The sequence below is a fragment of the Spermophilus citellus genome, assembly GCF_964194105.1.
Source record: "Spermophilus citellus genome assembly, chromosome: 9".
In the NCBI taxonomy this organism is placed as follows: domain Eukaryota; kingdom Metazoa; phylum Chordata; class Mammalia; order Rodentia; family Sciuridae; genus Spermophilus; species Spermophilus citellus.
This window is the reverse complement of record NC_138191.1, coordinates 116,762,737-116,786,248: the sequence shown is the minus strand read 5'-3', so window position 1 is coordinate 116,786,248 and position 23,512 is coordinate 116,762,737. Positions and strand designations below refer to the sequence as shown.

The 23,512-nt window shown below is 56.7% G+C and overlaps 1 protein-coding gene across 3 annotated transcripts in view; it reads right to left on the bottom strand.

Annotated features, from left to right (window-relative positions):
- The window catches only part of COL16A1 (collagen type XVI alpha 1 chain), a 49,930-nt gene that overhangs the window by 6,101 nt on the left and 20,317 nt on the right, over positions 1 to 23,512 (bottom strand). The window contains exons 39-66 of one of the 3 annotated variants that reach the window (XM_081305136.1): positions 21,507 to 21,560; positions 21,394 to 21,420; positions 20,654 to 20,713; positions 20,419 to 20,466; positions 20,227 to 20,280; positions 17,191 to 17,244; positions 16,934 to 16,966; positions 14,288 to 14,404; positions 14,163 to 14,204; positions 13,991 to 14,077; positions 13,292 to 13,336; positions 12,460 to 12,504; positions 10,733 to 10,786; positions 10,178 to 10,231; positions 9,605 to 9,658; positions 8,221 to 8,265; positions 8,055 to 8,108; positions 7,853 to 7,888; positions 7,461 to 7,523; positions 5,660 to 5,731; positions 5,436 to 5,489; positions 4,787 to 4,831; positions 4,550 to 4,594; positions 4,325 to 4,378; positions 3,960 to 4,013; positions 1,939 to 1,989; positions 1,512 to 1,601; positions 65 to 100 (exon numbers count right to left, since the gene is read on the bottom strand). In XM_081305136.1, coding sequence (XP_081161262.1) covers positions 65 to 100; positions 1,512 to 1,601; positions 1,939 to 1,989; positions 3,960 to 4,013; positions 4,325 to 4,378; positions 4,550 to 4,594; positions 4,787 to 4,831; positions 5,436 to 5,489; positions 5,660 to 5,731; positions 7,461 to 7,523; positions 7,853 to 7,888; positions 8,055 to 8,108; positions 8,221 to 8,265; positions 9,605 to 9,658; positions 10,178 to 10,231; positions 10,733 to 10,786; positions 12,460 to 12,504; positions 13,292 to 13,336; positions 13,991 to 14,077; positions 14,163 to 14,204; positions 14,288 to 14,404; positions 16,934 to 16,966; positions 17,191 to 17,244; positions 20,227 to 20,280; positions 20,419 to 20,466; positions 20,654 to 20,713; positions 21,394 to 21,420; positions 21,507 to 21,560 — 1,527 coding nt within the window. The remainder of the gene's footprint in view (positions 1 to 64; positions 101 to 1,511; positions 1,602 to 1,938; positions 1,990 to 3,959; positions 4,014 to 4,324; positions 4,379 to 4,549; positions 4,595 to 4,786; positions 4,832 to 5,435; positions 5,490 to 5,659; positions 5,732 to 7,460; positions 7,524 to 7,852; positions 7,889 to 8,054; positions 8,109 to 8,220; positions 8,266 to 9,604; positions 9,659 to 10,177; positions 10,232 to 10,732; positions 10,787 to 12,459; positions 12,505 to 13,291; positions 13,337 to 13,990; positions 14,078 to 14,162; positions 14,205 to 14,287; positions 14,405 to 16,933; positions 16,967 to 17,190; positions 17,245 to 20,226; positions 20,281 to 20,418; positions 20,467 to 20,653; positions 20,714 to 21,393; positions 21,421 to 21,506; positions 21,561 to 23,512) is intronic. The other 2 variants (XM_081305137.1, XM_081305138.1) reach the window with 2 other exon arrangements.

The following is a 23,512-nucleotide window of genomic DNA, read 5'->3' as shown; positions in this document are numbered from 1 at the left end:
GCAAGCTGGGAACTAAGAAAGCCAAGCAGCATTCCCAAGGGTAAGGGTGCCAGCATAACAGTACCTCTTTGCCGGCCGCACCATCTGCACCAGGTTCACCCTGGGGAGGAGAGAGCAATGGACATGTGATAAGCTGTGACCCAGTTTGACCCTGCAAACCTCACCTTGCCCACTAGGCACACCCAGCTCCACCAAGAGGTGCCAATCTTGCATCCCTCACCCTCTGATGCCTCACACTCCATCCTGGTCTGGGAGCCCACACTGATGGCTCCCAGCTGCCTCCTTGACTGATTTCTGCAAGGGAAGAACAGACTGTGCCTCTTCGCTTGGGATCCCACACCTTGCACACTCCCTGGCTCTGAGTATATGGTAAATGTTTGCTGAAGGAACACATGAACTGTGAGCCTCTGTCCTCAGTGAGATTTGCCAGGATGAGCCTGAGCCAGCTCCCTCCCCACAACAGGAGAGGTTGCCCACCCCTTGCTTATCTGCCTTCTGGTAGGCTGCTAGGGACAAAGAATCTGTGACTGCCCAGTGAGTAATAGAGTTCTGGGGTTCTGGGGGCTCCTGAGGGAAGGACCTGTCCAGGATCCTTGGCAAGAATCAGAATAAGCAGCAGAAGCCACCTAGGCTGTCCTGGCACATGGGCTTACTGCCACCTCTACACTAACTGGACTCATCCACCCCATCCCAGGCCCCCAGTCTCAGGTCATTGTGACTGCTACCTGAAGGAGAGCCCACATGGTGGAAAGAACTTGATGGGCGGGGAGGGGGGCGGCTAGGAGACCTGAGTCCCTGTCTCCTAGAGGCTATCATCCCAGAGACTAGCAATCAGTTCCAGCTGATGTGGGTCACCTTGTCTGGATATTTGCAGACTGGGTAAGGACTCAAGATCTAGAATCAAGTAGGGTGGGAGTCTAGCTCTTCCACTGTGTGACTCTGAGCAACCTGCTTAGCCTGGCTAAGCCTTGGTTTCCTCATCTGTAACACGGGGCCAACCAGATCGACCAAGTGGGGCTGCCATACAGAGTAAGACAAAATGTGCATCAAGCACCGAGCTCACCATTCAGCACATGGTCTGTGACCAATATAGCATCACTCAGTGCTAAACATGAGCTGAGACCACGTTGTGGTTTCTGAGGAGCTCAGAAAGTTACAGTAATAGCACTGCATTTCTGGTTCCTGACATTTTCAAAGACTGTGGTTGCTGGCAAGTATCCCTAGGGCAGGGGTGGGGGTGGGACAGGGACAGAGTCTCCTCTGTCTGATAACTCATTGAAGAATTTGCATGAGGTCAGTGGCACATCTTCAGAGGCAGTGACCTGTGTGCACTGGCTGGCAGGGCCTATCACTCCCAGTGTGCAGTTGTCCCAGGTATGGGCTCCTTGCTGTGGTCCTGCTATACTAACGCCTCTCCTCCGCTGGAGATCCCAGGTGTGCAAAGCTGAGCCCAACTGGCAAAGCCAGCTGACCCTTTCCTCTGACCTGTGCTATAAGATAAGGGGTCTTACCGGGGGACCGGGGTGTCCAGGTGGGCCAGGCTGACCTGGGAGGCCCACCAGGCCCCTTTCTCCAGTGGCTCCCCGGTCTCCTTTCAGGCCCTAGAGAATAGGAAGGAGAATGGTGGGTGGGGGTAGAAGTGGACCCCACCAAGCCAGAGGCAGACCGTCCACCATGTACCAGGGACCATGTCCCCACCTCCCAGGCCCCACATGAGGAGGGTTGCTGCCTGAATCTGCAGCAGGGCCCTGGGATGGCCTCCAGCCTTTGAAGCCCTAGCCTCATCCCAGAGTGGGGATTTTTGGAGGTAGGTAAGGCAGGTGGCAGAAGTGGGGATGCGACAAATTGTTTTCCATCCTCTGGATACCTCCAGAAGGAACCCACAGCAGAACAGGGCAACGCTCCTGGGAGGGAGAAACGATGGGAAGTGTCACTCACCACCGCAGAGATCCCAGCTGGACCTGGCTGGCCCGGAGGCCCCGGAGGCCCCTAAAGAGAAGCGATGGACTCAGTGGGACAGAAACAGGCTCTCAAGATGAGGGGCAGAGGGCTGAGAGCTCGAGCAGGCCCGAACTGCCCTGTTCCATGTTCTTCCTGAAACCCTTCCTTCCCTCCGGGACACAGGACCCTCACAGCTAATACCCACTGAGTGGTACACCTGGGACCTATGGCCAGAGGCCAAAGGCAAAGGGCCCAAGAGAATGAACTAGTGGCGGCGTCTTCTGAGACCCCTGCTTTCCCAGAGGCAGCCTCACCTCCTGCTATTCTAAGGAGGAAGGAAGACCAGGATCTGGGGTCTACACAGCAGGGGGCGAAGGGTGGGGGCTCAGCACCAACCCAACACACACGAAGAAGCTCAGTAGCCAGGCACTCAAGCCCAGTCTCTTGGAACCCTCTAACCCTGGGACAGTGAGGAACCCCCAGGAATGCTCCTTCCTTCTGGGCTGTCCCATCTCTGATGATCCATATCCTTGTTTCTGAGGCACAGCTCAAATGTCTCCTCTCTGGTCACAGTGACACCTCTGAACCCCAGGGAACTCAGTTCTCTCTCAGAGCACCTTCATCCACCTTCGCAGATGGAAAGTTCCAGAAGCCATGGCCTCTGTTCCACTCATCTAAGACTCCTGGGATAGAAATGTCCAGCACTGGAACTCTCATGCAGCAAGGGACCTGGGCTTCACGTACAGGAACAGGAGGAGGAGCCCTCACCTCCTCCCCCCAACACCCTGACCCCTGTCCCTTGAGTCTCCACTGGGGCCACAATACAGAGTATGAGACTCCTCTCATCTGTAAAGTGAGGAGGAACTGGTCTAGATCTGGGGTCCCCAGGAGAGGGCTTCTGGACCCCTTCAGGTACATTAAAACATCGATGGGGACTTGAGAATTCCTTTTTTTTTTTTTTGGTCATGAACTATTTTTAACATTTCTAAAAGCTTCCTGGAGATTATGCAGCCAGCACAACAGGGCTGCAAGAAATGCCAGTGTATTTGCTGTCCCTGGAGCCCTATCAGCTTGGTGCCGTCACACTGATCAAAGGCACCAATTGGCAGCTATCTGTGCTACCGATGAGTAAAGTAGATGGGAAATTCATTATTGCTTAATGAATGTCCTCTCCGAGTCTCTCCATCTTGTAAACACACCACCTACTTACCTCACCCAGGCCAAACTCAGGAGTCATCCTTATTTGCTCTTTCTACCACTCCACCCTGCCTCTGCCCCAGACTGCCATCGCCAAGCACATCCTAGATCCATCCTGAGTCCCCTCTCCACTACAGCCACCCATCCACCACTTTCCCATGCTCCTGATAGCACCTCTGAGGGCCTCCAGTATGTCGCAGTGTCCTTCTCAAGGCTCAGCTTTCTGACCCCACTCTCCACCCTTTTCAAATGGCACTCCAGCCATGCAGCCCTCCCAGGGTTCCTCAGACACACCAAGCTTCTCGCTGCTTTGGTCCTGTGCATCAGCAGACCCCTCTGCCCTGGGCTCTTCCCCTGGATTCCTCAGAGCTGACTCGTCCTTTTATTCAGACCTCAGCTTGAATGTCCCTTCTCCACTAAGTGTTCCTCCAAAGCCAGCTCCTGGCCCCTCTGTAATATCACCTCTGCCTGATGCTTTTGCACCAGTCTGGTGCCTGCCTTGAAGTGCCATGAGATGGGGGGGGGCTGTCTGTCTTGCTCACTGCTGTCGCCCCAATGCTTGGAACAGTGCCTGGCAGGGAGCAGGTGCTCTATAATTATTTGTTGACTAACCGAATGCCCTCTGTGATAAGTGAACATGGATGTACCCAGAAAACAAGAGGCGGAGAGCTTGGGGATTGCTGAATCGGGTGAGCCCACAGCCCCTTGTAGCTCTCTATGTCTAGGAAAGCGCCCTTTCAGGCCATCAGTGACTTGCCCACCACCACCCACAGTGGCTTCCCGACAACCCAAGAAGCAGAGACAAAAACAGTTTAACTCACAATGTGGCCAGGGGGGCCAGGTCGTCCTTGGGGTCCCATGGCACCAGGCTCACCCTGTGGGAGACAGAGAAAAAAGATGACACAGACACAGATTGCCTGGCACACCTGTGGCTACTTAGATGGGAGATGGGTGAGCAGGGAGGTGGGAATGCCAATGGCCAGAGGAGCATGCTTTTCTTGTAGGTGAGTGGCACAGCTGTTTCTTGGGAGGGGACCAGTTACAACACTTGAGAGGGAGATGTGCAGTGTGGGTGAAACTCTGCCCCAGAAGGCCAGGAGAGAAGGCAGCCACTTTGGGCAGGAGTGGCAGGAAGCAGCTGCATCCAGATTCAGAAAGCCCGTTGTGTGCACAGATCCCACCTTACCTCCGCTCCGGGCCGGCCGCTGCTACCAGGGGGGCCTGGTTGGCCACAGTCACCCTAGAAGAGAGAGGGTCAGCCAGAGCTTGGGAAACCCACCCCAAATGGATCCCTCATCAAAGGCACCCTGCCACCTATCCTATCTCCAGCCACAGTCCCTCTGGTGCCCTCAGGTCAGAAGGTGGCAAAGAAGAGAGCAGAGAAGACTTGCTCTCCAGAAGTCACCCTTACCTTAGGTCCTGGGAGGCCAGGGTGTCCAGTTTTCCCCTTGAAACCCTGGAAGAAAAAGCAAGGAGCGATCACCTCCCTCACCTCATCCAGAGACTTCTCCCAGAGCCTCCTTCCTCTGGTTAAACAAATGGAACCAATCCAGTCATGACTTGGTGCACCGGGTCTGGAGGATGGGAGCTGCCCACCCACCCAGGCTGAGGCTGCAGCGGCTCAGCCCCTTCCTGCAGTTCAACTTACCGGGGGTCCCATGAGTCCAGGGGGGCCAGCGGGACCAGGGTCCCCCTAGGGAAAGAGACCAGAGCATTGTGGCAGGGGTTTTGTCCAGCCTCTACCCAACTCATTCACCGCTGCCATCCCTGCTCCAGCCCTCCCTGGGCCAGCCCAGCGTGGAGGCAATGTCACGTGGTGCAGAGGAGGAATCGACCTGGCTCGACCTCTCACTGGCTGTGGACCCTGAGAGAATCCAGGCCTCTCTGGGCCTTAGTTTTCCTTCTTCTGGGTACAGTGTGGGGGGCAGTGATCTTGATGCCCTTTGCCTGGTCCCATCCCCGCAAAACTCCGCCCAGGGAGAAGGGCTTGCTCAAGGCCTTCCATGTCTGCAGCTGGATTCTCTCCGAAAGCCAGCCTAGTTTCTTTAGTTGTCTGAGTTTCTATTTAAAATGTCACTGTCCTGCCTTGGTGAGCCCCAGCTCAGAACCTTGTCTAGCCTGGTGAAGGCCATTTGATCTGAGAAATCGGGGAGGGTGCAACAGGAGAGAGCAAGGGGGGAATGGACATCCCCGACAAAGGGGAGGGGCACTTCAGTTCCCTTCACCAGGGCTCCCTTGGCTTTGGCTCTTAGAGAAGGAGAGGAAGAGGTGCCTGCCCTCCCTGGCCACCATCTCACCCTCAAGCCGGGCTTGCCATCCTTCCCGTCTAGACCGTCCAGGCCAACGGGGCCCTAGAGACAGGAAAAAGGCGATTGTACAGGCTGTGTCAGGGCCCTGGGAGGAGGGAGAGCTGACCCAGCCCGACTCCCTGCTCCTCACCCCATTCGCACCCCCACCACACACACACATACACACACACATGCATACAGCCCTCGCCTCCAAGCTGAGGGCACACACCTACCTGAATCCCAGGGGGTCCTGGTGGCCCAGGGGAACCAGGCAAGCCTGCTGGGCCGCGAATCCCTTCGCTGCCCTGGAAAGCAGCACCCCAACAGTCAGCAGGGCCTGGCCCCACCCACAGAGACTAGGCCTGGCCCAGGGTTCAAGGACCTCTGGCTTCTAGTCCTCATTCTGTTTTGACCTAACTGATCTAGTCCACACTCGGGAGAAAGATGAAGATCTGGAAATGATCACACACCTACTGACCAGGCTCTCCGTCTGCGGGATGGCAGGGCAGGAGAGGGGGCTGGAGGAGTCACGGCCTGACTGAAGGCCTGAACGCCATGCTAAACTTCACCAAATAGGCAAGTGGTTTCCAATCTGTACTTCTCAGAGCTCTGGGGGCGACTGGGGGGACCCTGGAAGCTGGGAATGAAGTGGGGACCCAGAAGGTGGAACTCCAGGACCCTATCCTTGTCTTAGCCACAGCAGCTCAGATTCTTTCTGTTTTATAGGTTGAGGTTTGAGTGGAAAAAGGCTCAGGGACTCTAAAATTAAGTCTCAAAACTGCTAGAGGCACTGGGGAGCCATTGACGGTTCAGAGCAGGGAGGTGATGAGAACAGATGTGTGAATTGGAATGTTTACTGAAGAAAGAGGGGGTGGCGAGAGGCTTAGAGGGAAGGACTGCTGCTGTGGGGAGAGGGAGGTGTCTTGGGTTGGCTGTGGGGGTTGCCTAGCTGAGGGAAAAGCTCTTGGGGGGCATTGCAATGCCACCAGTCACCAGAAGGGGTCAGCACAGCCCAAGTCAATATCAGACCCCACTGGGAGTTGAGAGAGAACCACTGGCCAGAGTTTGGGATTCTCTGCTGCAACCCGCCTGGGCAGGAGCTGCCTCCTGGGTCCTCCACAGAGAAGGGAGATGAAGGGAGCTGGCTATCTCCAGTGCCCAACCTTGACTGACAGCTCGGGGAGGCTGGGAAGGGCTGGGGCCTCTCCTGAGCGAGGAGGTGGGGGGAGTCTCAGTGCTGGTGCTGCCAACACGCTGTGCCCTGGGATGCCCCTTGCTGTTGGGTCTTTCCTTGCCTGTACAGTGAGAGGTGGACTTCGTGGTTTCAAAGGAAAAAGCTTCCCAAATCTGCAGTCTCCTGCCCTCCCTCTGGGCCCCAGCCTCCACCCTAAGCTCAGAAGTCAATCTTGGGGCCACTTACGCCACCCACCCAGCACATCACATAGAGGGAGGCCAGAGGCTCGGTGACACAGGGATATAAGCCCCAAACCACAGCAGAGCTGTGTCTCCAAAATCCATGAAGCCAAACTAAGAGGCAGCCAGTGTGAGGATCCCCAGGTTGCTGCCCTTCCCCACACTTGTCAGCAGGCTCCTTCTGCCCTCTCTGGGCCCTTGGGGACAACCCAAGCATGGCTGTCTGAGGGAGAGGCCCGTCTCCCTCCAGGTTGGTGTCCTCCTCCAGGGCTTCCTGGTCTCAGATGTGCATCTCCTCCCCGGCTGGCCCGAGGATGGCCTGATACATTCCAGGTGTCTGCCTCCACCATACCCTCTGCCCCCTCCCCACCTTCCGCCAGCCTTTCCCCTCTCCCAGCAGATAGGAGCCAGGGTTGCTCAGAGGCCAGCAGGCATGCTGGGCCCAGGGCCATCCAAGGACCGTTGGCCTGCCACATCCTCTGTCTGTGTCCAGCAATCACAGGTTCTGATACTGTAAACTCTGTCTTTGAACTTCCCCGGGGCCTGATGTGAGGGGTGGGACACGGCATGGAGGCTACAGGGCTCAGATCCACGACTGGCCACCCTGGGGGTCCTGCTCACCTTCTCTGCTTGGGGCCCAGGTGGGCCAGGTGCTCCAGCTTTGCCTGGGAATCCAGGGGGACCCTGTGTTAACAGAAAAGCAGGCAGGAGTGAACGCAGGCTACAGTGGGCAGCACCCCTTCTTTCCCTTGCGTGCACATCTTACTGTTGTCAAGGGATGGATTTTGACTTCCTAGAAACACCACCCGGTGCTCATTACATCTGCCTGGCCCACTGGGCCCACCCAGGAAGCCCCAACTCCAGGTCCCACTTCCTGGAATCAGGCCTGGCCACCCAGGCTGTTGCTCCCCTGCTCTTCCCTCCCCTCCCCAAGCCCAGCCTGGTCAGGCCTGCCCTGCCCCTCCCCGAAGAAGAGTCCACAGCAGACAGAACAGCTCTGTGTCTTTGCTCACCGGTGGGCCTGGGAAGCCCGGCTGGCCTTGAAATCCCTAGGAGAAGACGCAAGGGATAGTGTGGGTGTCACTCCTCTCTCCGCCTGGCTGCCCAGGTGGAAAGAGTGACAGGGTGAGGCAGCCTCAAGCCCATGGGCCAGCAGGTGAGGCTCTGGGAGGACCAGTCATCCCTGCACCCCAGCCAGGTCCCAGCCTCACTCACCTGGTCTCCCTTTTCACCTGAGTTCCCTTGGGGTCCTCGCTCTCCTCGGGGACCCTATCACCAGAGAGAAAAATGAAATTGGAATCCCAGTCTTCCTGTCCTCAGACCCCAGGGTGGGCCAAGCAGGGGCCCATGTCCACATCTCCCGGCCTCCTCCCTCACTCACAGCTGGGCCTGGGGGACCTGGGAGGCCTTCTGTTCCCGGCGGGCCCTGGAGAGGGGAAGAAGCAGAATCACTCTGGGGACATGAGGATGGTTGGGGGTGGCTGGGCATGTGGTGGGAGGCTCCTTGAGCTGGCAGGACCCTCTGCCTGGTCTCTTTGGGCTCCTCTCTTGTGTGAGCTGTGGTACCCGCCCTGTAACTAGTCCTGCTACCTCCCAGCTCACCCCAATCCAGCAAATGGCTACCACCTTCTCTTCCTCCAGCACTGTTCTGATTAAGTCACTCTCGTGCTCAAAAACCTTCCATGGCTCCCCTCTGCCAACTGGGAGTCGGGGCTCCCTTCTCCCACCTCAGGTCTGTCTCTCCCATTTCCACTCTGCTCAGGGAGATCACTATTCCTGGAACTGCTCTATCTGTTCCTACCTGGACCTCTGTGTGGCCACCCCTCTGCCCGGAATGACCACCATTCCCCCCTCTCCTTCTAACTCTCCTGAAACTGTGTGGGATCACGGGATGGCTCCAAGCTGTTCCTACCACGCCCCACCCGTGGCCTCTCCCTCTGGGATTCCCCCTGCGGACAAGCATGTGACTCCCCCTCCCTCCATTCAGATCTCAGCTCAAAGGCACCTCCTCAGTGGGGACCTCCCCTCCGGCCCCTCCCCCTCTGTGTGCTCAGTGGGTCTCCTGTGTCGCGGCTTTCATGTTTATGCCGCAGGGCTGCCCGCTCGCTCACCACGGTATCCTCAGAAGAGGGCCTGGCACCCAGCAGGCCCAAAGAACTTCCTGTTATTGAATAAAAGTGTGGCTGAATCCCACTGAGGTCTCACTGAAATTTGTGAGGGGGAGAGGGTAAGACTCCAGTCCCCGCGTGGCTGATCCCAGATCTGAGGTCTGTCACCAGATGGACTTGGGACCCAGCCCAGGCTCCGCCACTAACTCGCTAACTGGCTGCAGGACCCTGGATGAGTCATGACATTGCGAGCCTGTCCTCATGTGATAGCAGCCCCCTGGCTCCTGTGCTCGGCGTGGGGCCTCTGTGAAGGGTGGCTGTACTGGGGACAGAGACTCAGGCCTGGCTCTCTCTCTCAGGCTGGCCCTGGCCAGCTTGCCTTGGCAGGAGCGGGAGGGGAGGGAGGAATTCTTCTGCCAGCTGACTCGTCCTCCCGCAGCCTGGCTGCATGAAACCTGCTGGGATTCTCCTCACAGCCTCCGCCTCCGCAGCCACCAGCAGGCGCTGGGACACAGCTGGAGCCATTTGGGGGCAGGGGCAGCAGGGGTCATGGGCTCCTCCTCATGGCTGCTAGGAATATCTCCAGCCGAGGTGGTGGCCTGGTGGAGGCGGCTCATTTGAAGCCTTTCCTCCGCCCCCGCGGGAGCCGCTACTCACCGACTCGCCCTTCTCTCCCGCGGGCCCTGTGTAGCCACGCTCCCCCTTGATGCCCTGACAATCCGCAAAGAGAAAGCAGAATTAGCCCGCGGCCCGCCTGTCACGGCACTAATAGGAGGGGTGGAGACTGCAGCAGGCACCCAGACTGGCACTTGGAGGTCGAGGGCACGGAGAGAGATGGCTGGGGGAGGAGAGACCTGGGCCACAGTGTCCTCCCCACCTGCCACTGTGGCTGGCCCTCAATGGAAAGCAGGGACACGCCTATCCACCTGAGAGGCGGTGGCACCTCCCAGCTGTCTCCCCAACTCTCCCAACCTCAGGAGGTAGATCTCAGTTCTTGCCATATCTGGGATTCCCAGCGTGCTCACAGAGACTGGCCCCCAGGCAGAGTGGGACAGACCATGCTGCCAAGGGGCTACAGTCGGGCATGCAGGGGACTACACCACCGGCCTGGCAGAGGCCCAGGCCAAAACGCTCCGAAAGAAGGAGCCTGCTAAGGGATGCCAGCCCGGTCCTGTCCTGATTACCAGCCCAAGCCCCCCGCACCCTCAGAGACAGGACCCCCTTACTCACTGGCAGTCCCGGGGGGCCCATGGCACCTGGGTAGCCAGGTTGTCCTGGAGGACCCTGCAAAGAAAGGCAGACAAAATGGACAAGCCTCCCATTTTGGTTGGGGGGACAAAAAGGTGGCCAGAATATCCAGAGCTGCCATCTAGCAGGTGATACCAGCCCGGGACAGTTACCACCTCAGGCCTTTTCCCAAGCCCCAGGTTCTTTTGGACATGACCATCACCACCGACCCGGCCATGACAAGCCCAGGCTGAACTGAACCCTGGGAGCTGAGCCAGAGAAGGCCCAGACAGGCCGAGGAGAGAAGAGCTCCCGGGGATGTGGAGAGGGCAGGACGGAGCCGTGCACCTCACCGGGAGTCGGGCACATGGAGGTCAGGGCACCCGGCAAGAGGGGCAGAGCCCCATGACACCCAGATCCTCTGACCCCAAGGGTGCCAAGACCCCACGCTGAACGCCTTAGGGCTTCACCACCCAGTTTCTGCTCAGCGGCCATTCCTCAGGGCTCGACCTCTCTCCCAGGGCTCCTGTCCCCCCAGCTCATGCCATCTCTTCTTACCGGTTCACCTTTGTCTCCTGTCAAGCCCCTGAGACCTCGTTCTCCTTGAAGGCCCTTGGAGAGAAAGTTCATGAGAAACTGCAGAGGAGGGCAGTCCCCGCCCAGCCCCTGATGGCCCCTGCCCTGCAGCCTCTGTTCACAATCTCGGCAAAGGTGGACGGACATCACTAACGGCACTCAGGGTTTGTGCTCCAGAAGGTTGACTCTCAACCCCTACCTATGGGTGCCCATAGGAGCATGCCCTCAAGACAGGTGGCTCTGGAGAATGGCCCCTGAAGTGCGTGACTCTCAGATGGCACCTCTCACCTGAGTGTCACATGGGTGTCACCGATGTGTCCTACCATGGTAGCTAGCTGGGGTACACATTTAAAAGGATGACAAATCAGATACAATCTCCTTCTGAGGGGCAGCTGTCAGGAGAGGTGCACCTAGAGTGACTTCCCCATGAAGTGTACCATGACAGACCACTTACCTGTCCCTGTCCCCACCAAGCCCCAGATCACCTCCTTTTAGGGACGCAGGGAAGAGGCACAGAGGGCTCCCTCCAGAGTGACCCCTGTCACTCAGTAACGTGTAAGGGAATGTCACTTTCGATCAGAGCCAGAGCCCCAGCCCTCACTCCTCACCCTGGCCTTGGTAGGTTGGCCACGACATTAAGTGCACCTTTGCTGTCCCTTGTCCCTCGTGCCCTCCAGAAACGGCGCCCAAACTTTTTCACAACACAAGACAGATGGCTAGACAGACAGATGGCCCCTTCACCCAAGCAAGCAGAAACAGACACGGCCCGGCCAGAGATGAGGACGTGGGGACAGATGGAACTGCAACAAGGAGGGGCCCTGCTCCCGAGCCTCCGTCACCAGGCCTGGGAGGAGAGGAGCCAAGCCCCAGGAACACGAATCTGACAAACAGGAGGTTAGCTTCCGTGACCCCGGAGGGAGCAACAGCGAGGATGGGGGTGACTTAAACACACCTGTGACGATGACGAAGGCAGAGCAATTAACGACACCTGGCAGAAGGAGCGGACCAGGGCACCGGGCAAGAGGGGCAGAGGCCCATGACACCCAGAAACCTAACTGGCTGGTGTCACATGCCCAGCCTTAGAGCAAACTGGGGCTGGAGCCAAGGAAGAGGAGGAGGAGGAGGAAGCTGAGGGTTTCCTCCAGCAGGAGCGAAGGGTGCAGGCAGGGCTGCCTTGAGTCCCCGGGGGGCCACTGGACAGCCCTGCCAAGCAGCAGGGCAGCAAACCTGTGCCAGCCTGCAATGTGAAGCCCTAAAGCTTTGGCATCTCTGCCGGGCTCAGAGCCAGGTGCCTGGCAAGGCCCCAAGAACTACTTTCAGCAAATCTTCAGTCCACACGGCAGGTGGTGAGAGGCAGGAGGCAGGAGTGAGAAGGGCGGAATAAAGGGGCTCCTGGGGGCACCAGCTTCAAATAAGAAGGTGGAAGAGCTCGGAGGATGGAGGGGGAGGGACGCAGCGTGGCAAGAGAAGAAGGAAAGGAAAACAGAAAGAAGTGAAAGTGAGAAGATGAGAAGCAAAGCAGGAGGAGAAGGGAGAGTGGGAAGAAGTCAGCGACCCGGAGGACGTCCAACTGCTGGGACCTCAGGGAACCTGTGTCGTTAGCTACCGTGCCTGCATGGGACAACGAACACAGAGGTGAGGGCACACAAGCAGAAGCCACAGAGACCTGGCTGGTGGGGAGGGGAGCCGGAGCAGCACTAGGTTCTTACAGGCAATCCGGGGGAGCCAACAGCACCAGGAAAGCCTGGGGGGCCCTGGTGGGAGAAACAGCAGGTCACATCTCACAAGCACAGTCACCCTGGAACTGGGGGGCCATGGGGAGAGGAGGTCCGGGGGGTGCTCTGAAGGCAGCTGAAGAAGAGACTCTTGGACCTCCGCGGCCCAAAAGGCAGTTGCTCCTCCTCGTGGCCCCAGAAAGGATGGCCCCTTCATTGGCAGAGACGCAAAACAGCCCCAGAGTCCACAAATCCTTCCCCAGTTTTCCAGAGTTTCCTGAATGCCCTGGCTGCAGTGGAAGCCCGTTCCTTTTGGTCTTGCCCAGCCTGCCTGCCACCTGCCCTCCGCTGGCCCACCCTCCGGTGGGTAGATCCCACCAGCTCTTTTTCTCCAAAGAACACAGTGCCGGGCCTTCCCAGATTTCTAATCATTTCTCTTTTCCTGCCTTATCAACACCACGGAGGACACTGGGGGGGTGCCCCAGGGCTGGGCTTTGTAGACCTGTCCTAGAGATGGCTCCGTACAGCAACCCAAGGTAGCTCTGTCTCAGCCCCACAAGGGCACAGAGAGATCTGGCCAGAAGGACACAGACCTCCCTGGGTGCAGAGGTGAAGACGTGCCCAAGGAAAGAGCTGGGCAGTTCCAGGGGACTTGACGGTGGAGAGCATGGTCCCCAGAGCTGCTCTCAGGAGGGAAAGGCAAGGGCAGTGGGTGTCCTCTCTTTGTGCCCTGCTGGGCTTCTTGGACAAGGCAATAGAATGACGTCTGAGCGTTAGGACCCCTTGCAGAGCTTCTCAAGCAGGCCAGGGCACCACAGATACTTACAACTGGGCCTGGAGGACCCGGGGAGCCCCTCATGCCAGGCGGACCCTATAAAGGAAGTCAAGGGAAACAGATGAAGAGGAAACAGATGACAGAGCCCCAGGTCACAGCAGCCTTCCTCCTAGCTTGCCACAGCTGGAGGCAACAGAGGGCCGATGTCAAAACAGGACAATTCAGCTGACATAAAATGGCTTTCATTTGGTTCATTCAGTCAGTCACCCAACAAACATTTATTGAGCAGTTATTATGTATTGGGCACTGGTCCAGGAGCTGGGAACACAGCCATAAACAAAACACAAAAATCCCTACCTCGCAGCACTTATATCCTAGATCTAGGCAAGGTGGACAGTAACACACAGAACAGGGCTGGCACATGGTTGTTGCTCAGCCGCTATCCGTAGAATATTCCTGAATGAGGTAAATACAAGGCGTGGCAGAGGACGGTGAGGATGGTACAGGCGAGGTGCCAGGGGTGCTGCAGTTGTATGGAGCTTCCATTTTAAAGAGGGTGGTTAGGAAAGTCTACTGAGGGGACATGGGACCTGACTGCTGAAGAAGTGTGGGCAGAGGAAGCAGCAAGGAGCCAGGGTGCCAGGGGAGCAGGGGGCACTCCGGGCCACAAGGGGCCTTGAAGGGCCCCGGGGAGCTCTCCAGGGAAACGGGAGCTCCCACCCCTGCCCAGAGGAGGGCCTGATTCCTTACCTCTTCTCCCCTCTGGCCTGGCAGTCCTGGAGGACCAGGGAGGCCAGGGCTGCCCGCACAGCCATTATCGCCCTCGATGCTGTCTCCCTGGAGGTGGGACGGAGGTGGTAGAGTGAGCAGCAGATCCTCTCCTCATGAGGCCAGAGGAAGGAGGAGAAGAGAGCTCACTCACCCTCGCCTCCTCAGCTCTCGGGCGCTCCCGCTCTGAGAAGCACTGCAGAGGACAAGGGAGGCGGTCAGCTGGAGCAGCTGGGAGACCCCCGAGCCGCACACGCGCTACCCCAGCCCAGGCCCTACCCGAGCGCAGTTGTCCAGGCCTGGCACACCCGGGATGCCCTGGTCTCCCTTCTCTCCTTTCTCCAGGAGGGATGCTGGGTGGGCCGTCTGGCCCTGGACACAGTCCCCGCAGATGCTCTGAAGAGAAAATGGGGAGGGTGGGGGGGCCTGGGTCAGAGCCGGCCAGGATGGGCCAGATGGGGAACTCCACTCAGAACCCAGGGCTGGGGCACCCTGCCCAGGAGCTCTCTGCCCACACTCTCTCCCTCCCCAGCCACGTCCCTGCGGCAGCTTTGCTCCATCCTCAGGGGACCCAATCCCAACAATTGGCTTTGAGTTTCCTCCAGGAAGCAGCTCTGGTGGGCCAAGCCACAGCACTTGCAGACAGGCGTGTGGGAGGAGGCGCAGGGGCCCACAGAGGGACCATCTGTCCCGGCTGTTCCTGCAACCTGCACCCACCGTGAGGACAAGCCACGAGAATCTAGGCTGGAAAGACTGGCTCCAACAGCCAGTTCCCCTGCCTGAGGGAGCCAGGGAAGCCGGTGCAGGAGCAGCAGAGCCCTCGGCCGACCTCTGGGGAGGGCCTGCCCTCCGCTGCCCAGAGAGACCAACTGTCAGAGGCTCCCCAGGTCACTGGGCCTCTACAGGCTTCTTGAAGGAAGAGCTTCCTCCTACCCTTCACAGACCTCTCTGGTCCTCCCTTCCATACACTAAAACCCACCTGTAAAACCAGCCTGCAGTTTCAAAGGACTTGGAGACCTGGAGCCTCTCTCTGGCCTGGCATGGTGTCGGGGACCCCAGACAGGAGCCCCATCTCACCTCACCGTTCACTGCATTGCCCAAGGATAATGCTGTCATTTACTCAGCTACGAGGCCGGCCCTCCTAATAGGCCTTAGAGCGTTATCACAGTCAATCCTCAGGGCGCAGCCAGGTGGGGAATCTCCTGAGCATTGTGGAGCTGGGGGAGCCTCTCTTTTGAGAAAGAGGAGATGCACTTCTTCTAGGTAAGTGGGAGCCTGGATTGGCCCCGGCTGTCTGCAGCTAAGTCTAAGCTTCCTCTGGGTTGTGGACACAGCCATGGCCAGGGCTCCTGGAGGCACCCGGGCTGCCACCTGACCTCTTCTATGGGCCATGTTCAGATCCTGTTTGGGGCCCTCGCTGGGCATTTGATTATGAAGCCCACAAGTGAGATGCTATGAGAAGCAATGTCAGATCCTGGGTTTGGCCTGATTTCTGTTCAGGAGCAGGATTAACAGAACCCAGGGTTGACAGACGCTTAGGACACAGATGGGGGGTGCAGCTCAGTGGTAGAGTATGCTTGCCTAGTATGTGCAAGGCTCTGGGTTCAATCCCCAGCACTGCAGAAGAAGAAGAAGAAGAGGAGGAGGAGGAGGAGGAGGAGGAGGAGGAGGAGGAGAAGGAGAAGAAGGAGAAGGAGAAGGAGAAGAAGAAGAGGAGGAGGAGGAGGAGGAGAAGGAGAAGGAGAAGGAGAAGAAGAAGAAGAAGAGGAAGAGGAGGAGGAGGAGGAGGAGAAGGAGAAGGAGAAGGAGAAGGAGAAGAAGAAGAAGAAGAAGAAGAGGAGGAGGAGGAGGAGGAGGAAGAGGAGGAGGAGGAGGAGGAAGACGAGGAGGAGGAGGAGGAGGAGGAGGAGGAGGAGGAGGAGGAGGAGGAAGCCGCCGCTGCCGCCTAGAGAGAGGAGCAGGGGCCTTAGTGGCACAAATGTACTATGATCCAACATGTGGCGGCTGCCAGGTCAGCCAACCTCCTCTTCCAGAAACATCTGAATTTAGAGCAGGGATGGACCTTCCCTCCACTGCTCCTCAGAGGCTCCCCAGGTCTCTGGACCTCAACAGTCCTCCTAGAGACAGTCCCCGTACTCCGCCCTGACCAAGGCCCACCCAGGAGTGGGATGTCCAGGACACTGACCAGCTAGCCAGTACCAGGAGAGGGTGGCCAGGATGGGAGCTTGGGGGAGACCCTGGAGGCCAAGGCACAGGCAGGGTCCAAAGTTGCTGGTCTGGAGGAGGAAGTCCAGGTTCCAGAAGGCAGCCTTTAGCAATGACTGTGCTCTAAGATCTCGAGGAAACTGCACAAGGCAGGACTGGAGGAGCCTGAGTTACCACGGGCTGGGTTTTACAGCTATTCAGAGGCCTTACATGGCCGACTCTCCTCCCAAGCATCATGTCCCCTTTCTTATTGCTAGAATTGTTCCCCAAATCCCCCTCCTCCCTGGAATACCCAGTCTGGCCCACCCAGGGTCTTCAGAGAACCTGACCTTCACAGCCTCCCACCACTGCACTGTGCCTTGTGCTGGAAGCTGCCGGGCCCTGCCCTGGTGTGACCTGAGTGCTACAGGAGCTCATTGCCAGCTGCTGCAAGCAGGCTTCAGGGTTGGATTCTGCCACCAGCATCCACCATGTGGGGACCTTCACAGGATTCCTTTGAGCACTCATTCAACAAATGTTGCCTGGGGGTCTGTTACAAGCCAGGCACCAGCCAGGCCCTCTTAAGACAGATGCTTGGAATGCATTCCCTACTAACAGGGAACCAGCAAACTCAATCTGTGCTCTCCATGAGGTGCACACAGCTGAGGGTTTACTATGAGAATTCCCTTGGGAGACAACCCAGCCAGCTCCTGCCCCCCCCCCGCCCCCGTGGCCTCTTACCTTAAGAAGGTGCTTCTCAATGGGTAAGGAGCCCTGCAAGAGACAGATGTGTGGGTTCTAGCAGGTGGGAGAAAGGGGAAGGAGACTTATGGGATCAGGTGTAGTCTCAGGATGTATCGTGCCATCTGGGCCTCTCCCAGCCTTGGAAGGGGGAGAAAACAGGGACCCCTCACAGCTGCTAAAGGGGTGGGCATGGCCAGCTCAGGCCTGGGAAGGGCAGGGAGGGTGATGGGCGGTGAGTCCTGGCTGGTACCCACCAGTTCTGCCGTGAGCCCAGGCTGTCCTGGCAAGCCGTTGTTTCCAGGTACTCCCTGAGCAAGAAGACACAGACACGAGTGAGCAGGCGCCTCTCTGGCCCTCTCCCTGCTCCCTGTCTTCAGCCCTTTCCCTCATGCTGCAGAACTGAGAGCCCCGGCCAGCATAGCACAAGTCTGCCTCTATTCTTAGCTCAAAAGTTTCCAGACAGCTCAGAAAGAGGAGCCAAGGAGCTCAGAGGAGTGACCACCGAAACCAGCCCCACTGGAAGTGTCTTCCCTGTGCGGCAAGGGAAAGTCAGCAATTGGTCAGCGGGTCTCCCCTAGAGTAACTGTTTCTTTCTGTACTAGCTTCTTGGTATTTTCTCATTGAACCACAGCTATCGTGGTGAACTCGGTGTTTTATCTCATCTTAGAAACAAAAGAAAGACCTCAGAGAAAGTGTGTAAAAGACCACAACTCAAGATAACCGCGGAGCTGAGATTCAGAGTGAGGACCACCGGCTTCTGACCCTCTTTCCCACTATTCCACGTCATCCCTCAAAAGACATCCCCAGAATACCGGATGCTGGCCAATCAGTACCGTCTAGGAGCAAACCTGGCTACACCTATAACTTGGGCAGGTTATCTGGGGGCGGGGGAGAATACTTCCAAGCTGCAGTTTCCTTATCTGCAAAACAGTGATAATTTACAGCAAGGCTTCAAGGAGACAGTGGCTGTGAGGGGCTTGGTACAGAGCCTGGGACGCACCGGGACACTCTTGTTAAGTGAGCACCAGACAGCGCTCAGCTCCCCTTGCAGACTGGCAGTTCACATTTGCATATTAAATCCTCTACAGAGGCAGGGAGTATACTCCATTGCGAATCCCCCAGCACCCAACATGGAGGAGTGCGCATTAAATATGTGTTGAGTGAACGCACCGCCGCTCAGCCTGCTCCTCCCTGTGCAGGATTTCCTTGGCCCACTCTGAGATCTGGCCTCCCTTCAAGTCCCAGCTTCCAGAAAGGAACACATCTCCTCCTCCAGAGCAGCCCTCCCTATCCAGGGCAGGCTCTCCCAGGCCTGGGTCAGCCCTGAGTCAGCCTCCACCCAGCCCCCTCTGTGGCCCAGAGCGATCAGGATTTAGAACCCTGCCGGGCACAGGGCAAGTGCCTTGAATGTGGTGACCACGGTGATTCACCCCCTGCTCCATTCTCAGCGGCTGGTCTGTTAGTCCCAGCCTGAGACTTTGTGATTCTTTTCCTGCTTTCCTAGAACTCAATGTCCCTGTGTTGTTCTACTGTAGAAGAGAGTAATGCAGCCCAAGTTTAAGTCTAGGCTCAACTGCCTACTAGCTATACAGCCTTAGGCACATTTCCTACCCTCTGTGCCTCAGTTTCCCCATCTATGAAGTGGATTGGGATGAAATGCAGTAATTAGGCACCAGGACTATGCAGTCTTGGGCCGGTAAGGACTATGCATCTCTGAGCCTCTCTCTGAACCCAAAGGGAGGAGCTGCTCGGCCCTCCTGCACTCTGCCTGGCCCACTTGTCAGCAGCAGCCTGGGCTTGGTCGCAGTCACTGGCACCACAGGAGGACACTGGTGCCTGGGACCACTCAGCATTCTGACTTTCCCACCGCCCACCCTCCAGCACAGCTCAGCAGGATTCATACCACATCAGCCCTCCCTTGTTACTGGGTCATCAAGAAATGATTCTCAGCCTCCCCAAGCAATTGCAAGCCCCCCTGCAGACAAATTACTACTTCCTGGCACTGTACAGGAAGTTTGGACACTTTCAGCAACTGTGGGGCTGCCGACACATGGCGTGACTCTAGCTCCTGGTTGCACTGTCCTGAGACGCAGTGGCGGGAGCAGAAAGTGCTTTGCAGGGGGAAGCCCCAGTCCAGGTTGCCAATTCTTGGGGGTGTGACCTTGGATACTATATTGCAACTCTCAGATCAGCTTGCCCAGCTGGGATGACTCCACCTGCCTCTTGGGGCTGATGTGAGGCTCAAATGAATGAAAAAAAAAATGGATGTAAAACAATAAAAGCAGCCATCGGGACAGCTATGATAGCTGATGTTCTTGAATGTTTACTCTGTGCCAGGAACAGTGTATACTTCACATGGATTCTCTTTTTTAATACCCACAAAAAGCCCTATCAGGTGGGTGTTGTAATCATCCCCAGATGAAGGAATTGAGTCAGAGAGAGGTTAAGTAGCTTGCCCAGCATCACACAGCGAGTACATGGCAGAGCTGGGATTCCAATTCAGGATGCCTGGCTCCAAAATGCAAATTCTAATCAAAATGCCGCACAGGTCTCAACTCGCCGCTCCCTATCTCTGGCTTCCTTGCTGTTCCTCAAACCCATCAGGCACCTTCCCACCTCTGGGCCTTTGCACTGATTGCTTTCCCTACCAGAAGCAGTTTCCCCCGTGGGTTCATTTTGCATTTCCTAAGTATTGATTCAAATGTCCACTTCTTTTCACAAACGTCTTTCCTGCCCTCTTTCTATTTCCTATCCTCACCCTGCTTTATTTTTCTCCCTGGCATACACCACTTGCTACAAAACACTATATTCTATTTCTTTATCCTGCTTATTGCCTGTCTCTTCTATTAGGATGTGAGCTCCGAGAGGGCAGAGGGTTTCATTTTTGTTTGCCGCTGTCTCCTAGCACCTAAAACAGTGCCTGGGAAATAGAAGATGTGCAAAATGTATGTTGCATGAATGAATGGATGTCGAACTCTGCTCCAAAATGGAGAGCTCTGTACCAGGGTACAGGGCTTTGACTTGACCCAGATTCTGAGAGTTGACCAAGGTCTGAGCTTGGTACCCATTGGTGAGATACCTGGACATTCCTTTAAAAAGGGCTGAGTGTGCGCACGGCCTGGCCTGAGGCATCCATGTGTCCTCCATGTGACCCTGGCAGGCAGGAACAAATGACCAGCAAGACATGGTGGCTAGTGCAGGGGATCAGTGTCCTCAGGGTCCAGCATGGAGTGGCCACCAAGAGTGCAAGAGCCTGGCCCCCAAACTCCTCATTCTCTTCTCCCCCTTACCTGTAGCCCAGGCATTCCTGGGGGGCCTGGAGGTCCAGGGACACCTGGGGGACCCTGAGGGAGAGACGATAGAATCAGAGCCAGAAGAGAGAGCTCACCCCATTGCTGGGGGCAGCAGTGTCCAGTCCAGGTGGGCAAGCCGCGGGGCGCTGGCGGACAAGAGGAGAGACAGAGGAGACAAGCGACACACACCTGCGGGCCCGGCTGCCAGGAGCTGCCCATCCAAAGTCCCGGAGCACCCTGGGTGGGAGTGGGAGTCGCAAAAGAAGGGGAGAGGTTACAGGCAACGTCTACACCAAGCGCAGGGCTGCGAGGGGAGGCGGCTGGCTGGGGCGCAAAGCCCTGCGGGGCCCTTGCACACTGGGCACCAGGCGAGGCTGGAGGCCAGGCCTCTCCCCCGGCGGGGAAGGCTCTCAGCACCACTTACCGGCATGCCAGAGAAGATGGGGTCCCCTCGAGGGGGGCAAGAGCACTCCCCTGGCTCACCCTGGAAAGACAAGAGCCTTGGTTAGAGGCGGCAAGGATGGAGGGCTCTCTAGAAACAGACATCTGTGAGTCAGCCTGGACCCTAGAGATGGAGAGGCCAGGGCTTAAATCCATAATTACCCTCGGGCAACCTGTGGACCTCAGTCTCCTCATCTGTAGAATGGGGATAACGATTCGGACTTTAGAGGCTCTCATGAGGTTGGATTAATGTGTATAGCAGTCCTGTCACCTGGCAGGTATTCAGCAAGTGACGGGTGGCTGCTGCTGTTACTGTTGTCACCTAGTCGCATCCCTGTAGCTACACAGCTATTCTCACGGCAGCTCCTCCTGCTGCAGTTCTGCTTCCAGACCCTTCTGTCTGGACCCTCACCTCTCTGCCTTCTCACCTCTAGTCCTTCCAATGTACTTCCTGCCGCATCCTCTGACTCAGACCCTATTTGCAACTGCAGCTCCTTCTTAAGAGGGCCTTGGAGTTCTCTGGCCTCCTGGGATCCTGGTTAAGTCCTGGGCAAATATGTAGAGTGGGAAGTACCTGGGGCTTCTGGACAGCAAGGAGTCCAGGGTGTCTCAGCTCCTGTCCTCCGGTCTGGGGACACTACCATGTGCACAGGTTCCCCTGGTGTGGGACTGTAGGGGCTGCTATTTCCCCCAGAGCAGTGGCCACAGGTCCTTGGAACTTACCTTCTCTCCTCGAGATCCCTTTTCGCCCTGCAGAGAAGGAGCAGGCAGTGAGAAAGCAGGGGCGCAGAGGCAGGGCCAGCCGGGGCTTCCTGCTGCCCACAGCCCACACTCACCGGCGTTCCTCTGGCCCCCGGAAGTCCAGTCTGTCCTTGCTGCCCATCAAGGCCCTGGAGGGAGAGAGCTCAGAGTGAGTGGGTGAGACTGGACCGCGGCCAGCCATCCAGCCGCCTCAGAGAAGGGCAATGGGGACAAAGAGAAGCAGCCGGTCTTGCTGGAGGAGACTGAGGCCAGGAGCAAAAGAGAAGGGAAGGAGAAGCAGGCTGGCTGGTGGCACTGCTCCCTTCCACAGGTGAGGAATCGAGGCTTGGAGAAATTTCACTGTCAATCCGACAGCACAACAGCACCCAGGCTCTGGGGCCCCAAGTCCCTGCTCCCCATTCCTCACTTGAGTGCATGGTACACGTCTCCCTGTCGTGAAAGTCACCTCAGTTGACTGAGCTGGGAGAAGAGAATTTCAGCCCCTATTCTCATTACCAAGGAACTGGAGACTCTGAGGTGTTGTCACTTGCCTAAGGTCACACAGCTAGTGAGTGTGGGATAGGGCTGCCTTCCTAGGGGACCCTCGATAGTCACACCTGGGACTCAAAGCTCCCCCAAGACCAGGACCCATCTCTGCCTTCACCCTGCGGCTCCCTGGGACTGGGAGGAGCCCTGGCTGCCCAGCTCTGCTGAGCATCACAGACTGGCCGTGTGGCCCTGGGCAAGTCCCCACCCCCTCTGGGCTTCGGCACCCCCTCAGGAGGAATCCATCAGTGATTCCCAAACTGGAACATGAATTTCTCTAGGGATCCACAAAGATAGAAAAGGATATGGTTCACTGGGCTATTTTCAACATCACCAAAAGCTCAAGAAAAATTATACATTTGCCCACGACCCAGCATGGCCTGAGCCAGCTGAAAGGTAGCATTTCTTTGATTTAGGCTAAAATTATATCATCTTGTAAAGTTCTAGTGGGTTCATGTGGAGTGGAAGCTGACTATTAGACAGGTCTTTGATGACTAAAATGAGAAAATGCACTTATTATGACTTAATCTATGTAATTTGTTCAATGGAAATGTCTTTATGACCGGGAATCATTTTCTTGGGCAGTGCAGCACGGGTCCGACCATTCTCCCAGGGAGTACTGGTATAGACGGTCTCTAGCGGCTCCAAGGTTGGAAGTAGGGTCAGGTTTCAAGTTCTCGGCTTTGCCCCTTACTCTCTGGCCTTCTGTTTCCTTATCTAGGGAACAGGGACAATAACAGTTCCCTTCAAGGGCTGTTAGGAGAAGGAAGTGAGGCTGTGTGTTCGGAGCTTAGCACGGGGCCTTAGCACAGCTGCTGCTCACAACACGGTGGTGGGCACGTTCCCTCCTCTGCAGAAACTAGAAAAGTTGATCTCAAGGTGGAAGAGAGTAAGCTGGGCACGGTGACACATGCCTCTAATCCCAGCGGCTCGGGAGGCTGAGGCAGGAGGATCGTGAGTTCAAAGCCAGCCTCAGCTAAACTGAGGTGCTCAATGAGACCCTGTTTCTAAATAAAATACAAAATAGGGCTGGGGATGTGGTTCAGTGGTCAAGTGCCCCTGAGTTCAATCCCCAGCAATCCTCACTCCCCCCCAAAAAAAGTTGAAGAGAGTAGAAAGGTGATTTCTAGAGGCTGAGGGGGAAGGACGGAGTGAGGCTGAATAACAGGTACCGAGACATAGGTAGACAGGAGGAACCCTTTCTAGTGCTCCACAGCTACAGTTTACAATGACCTTTTAAACATTTGAGAAGAAGCAGAAGAAGAGCTGAAGGCACTGAACCCAAAGGAATGATATGAGATGGAAATGCCAAGTACCTGATCTGATCGTTACACGTTGTATACGTGTATTGAAATTATCACGCCGTCCCCCATAAATATGTGCAATCACTACACGTGAATTAAAAGGAAAAATTAATTAAAAATATTTCTAAAAAACAACAGAGGAGAGTAAAAAGATTGTGGCGATCGTTTTTGTTACAACGCAAGAGCTCTCCCCCAGAGCACCTTGCTTCCCTGAGGCTGAGGGATGCTCCCCTCTCCTGCTCAAGCTGTGG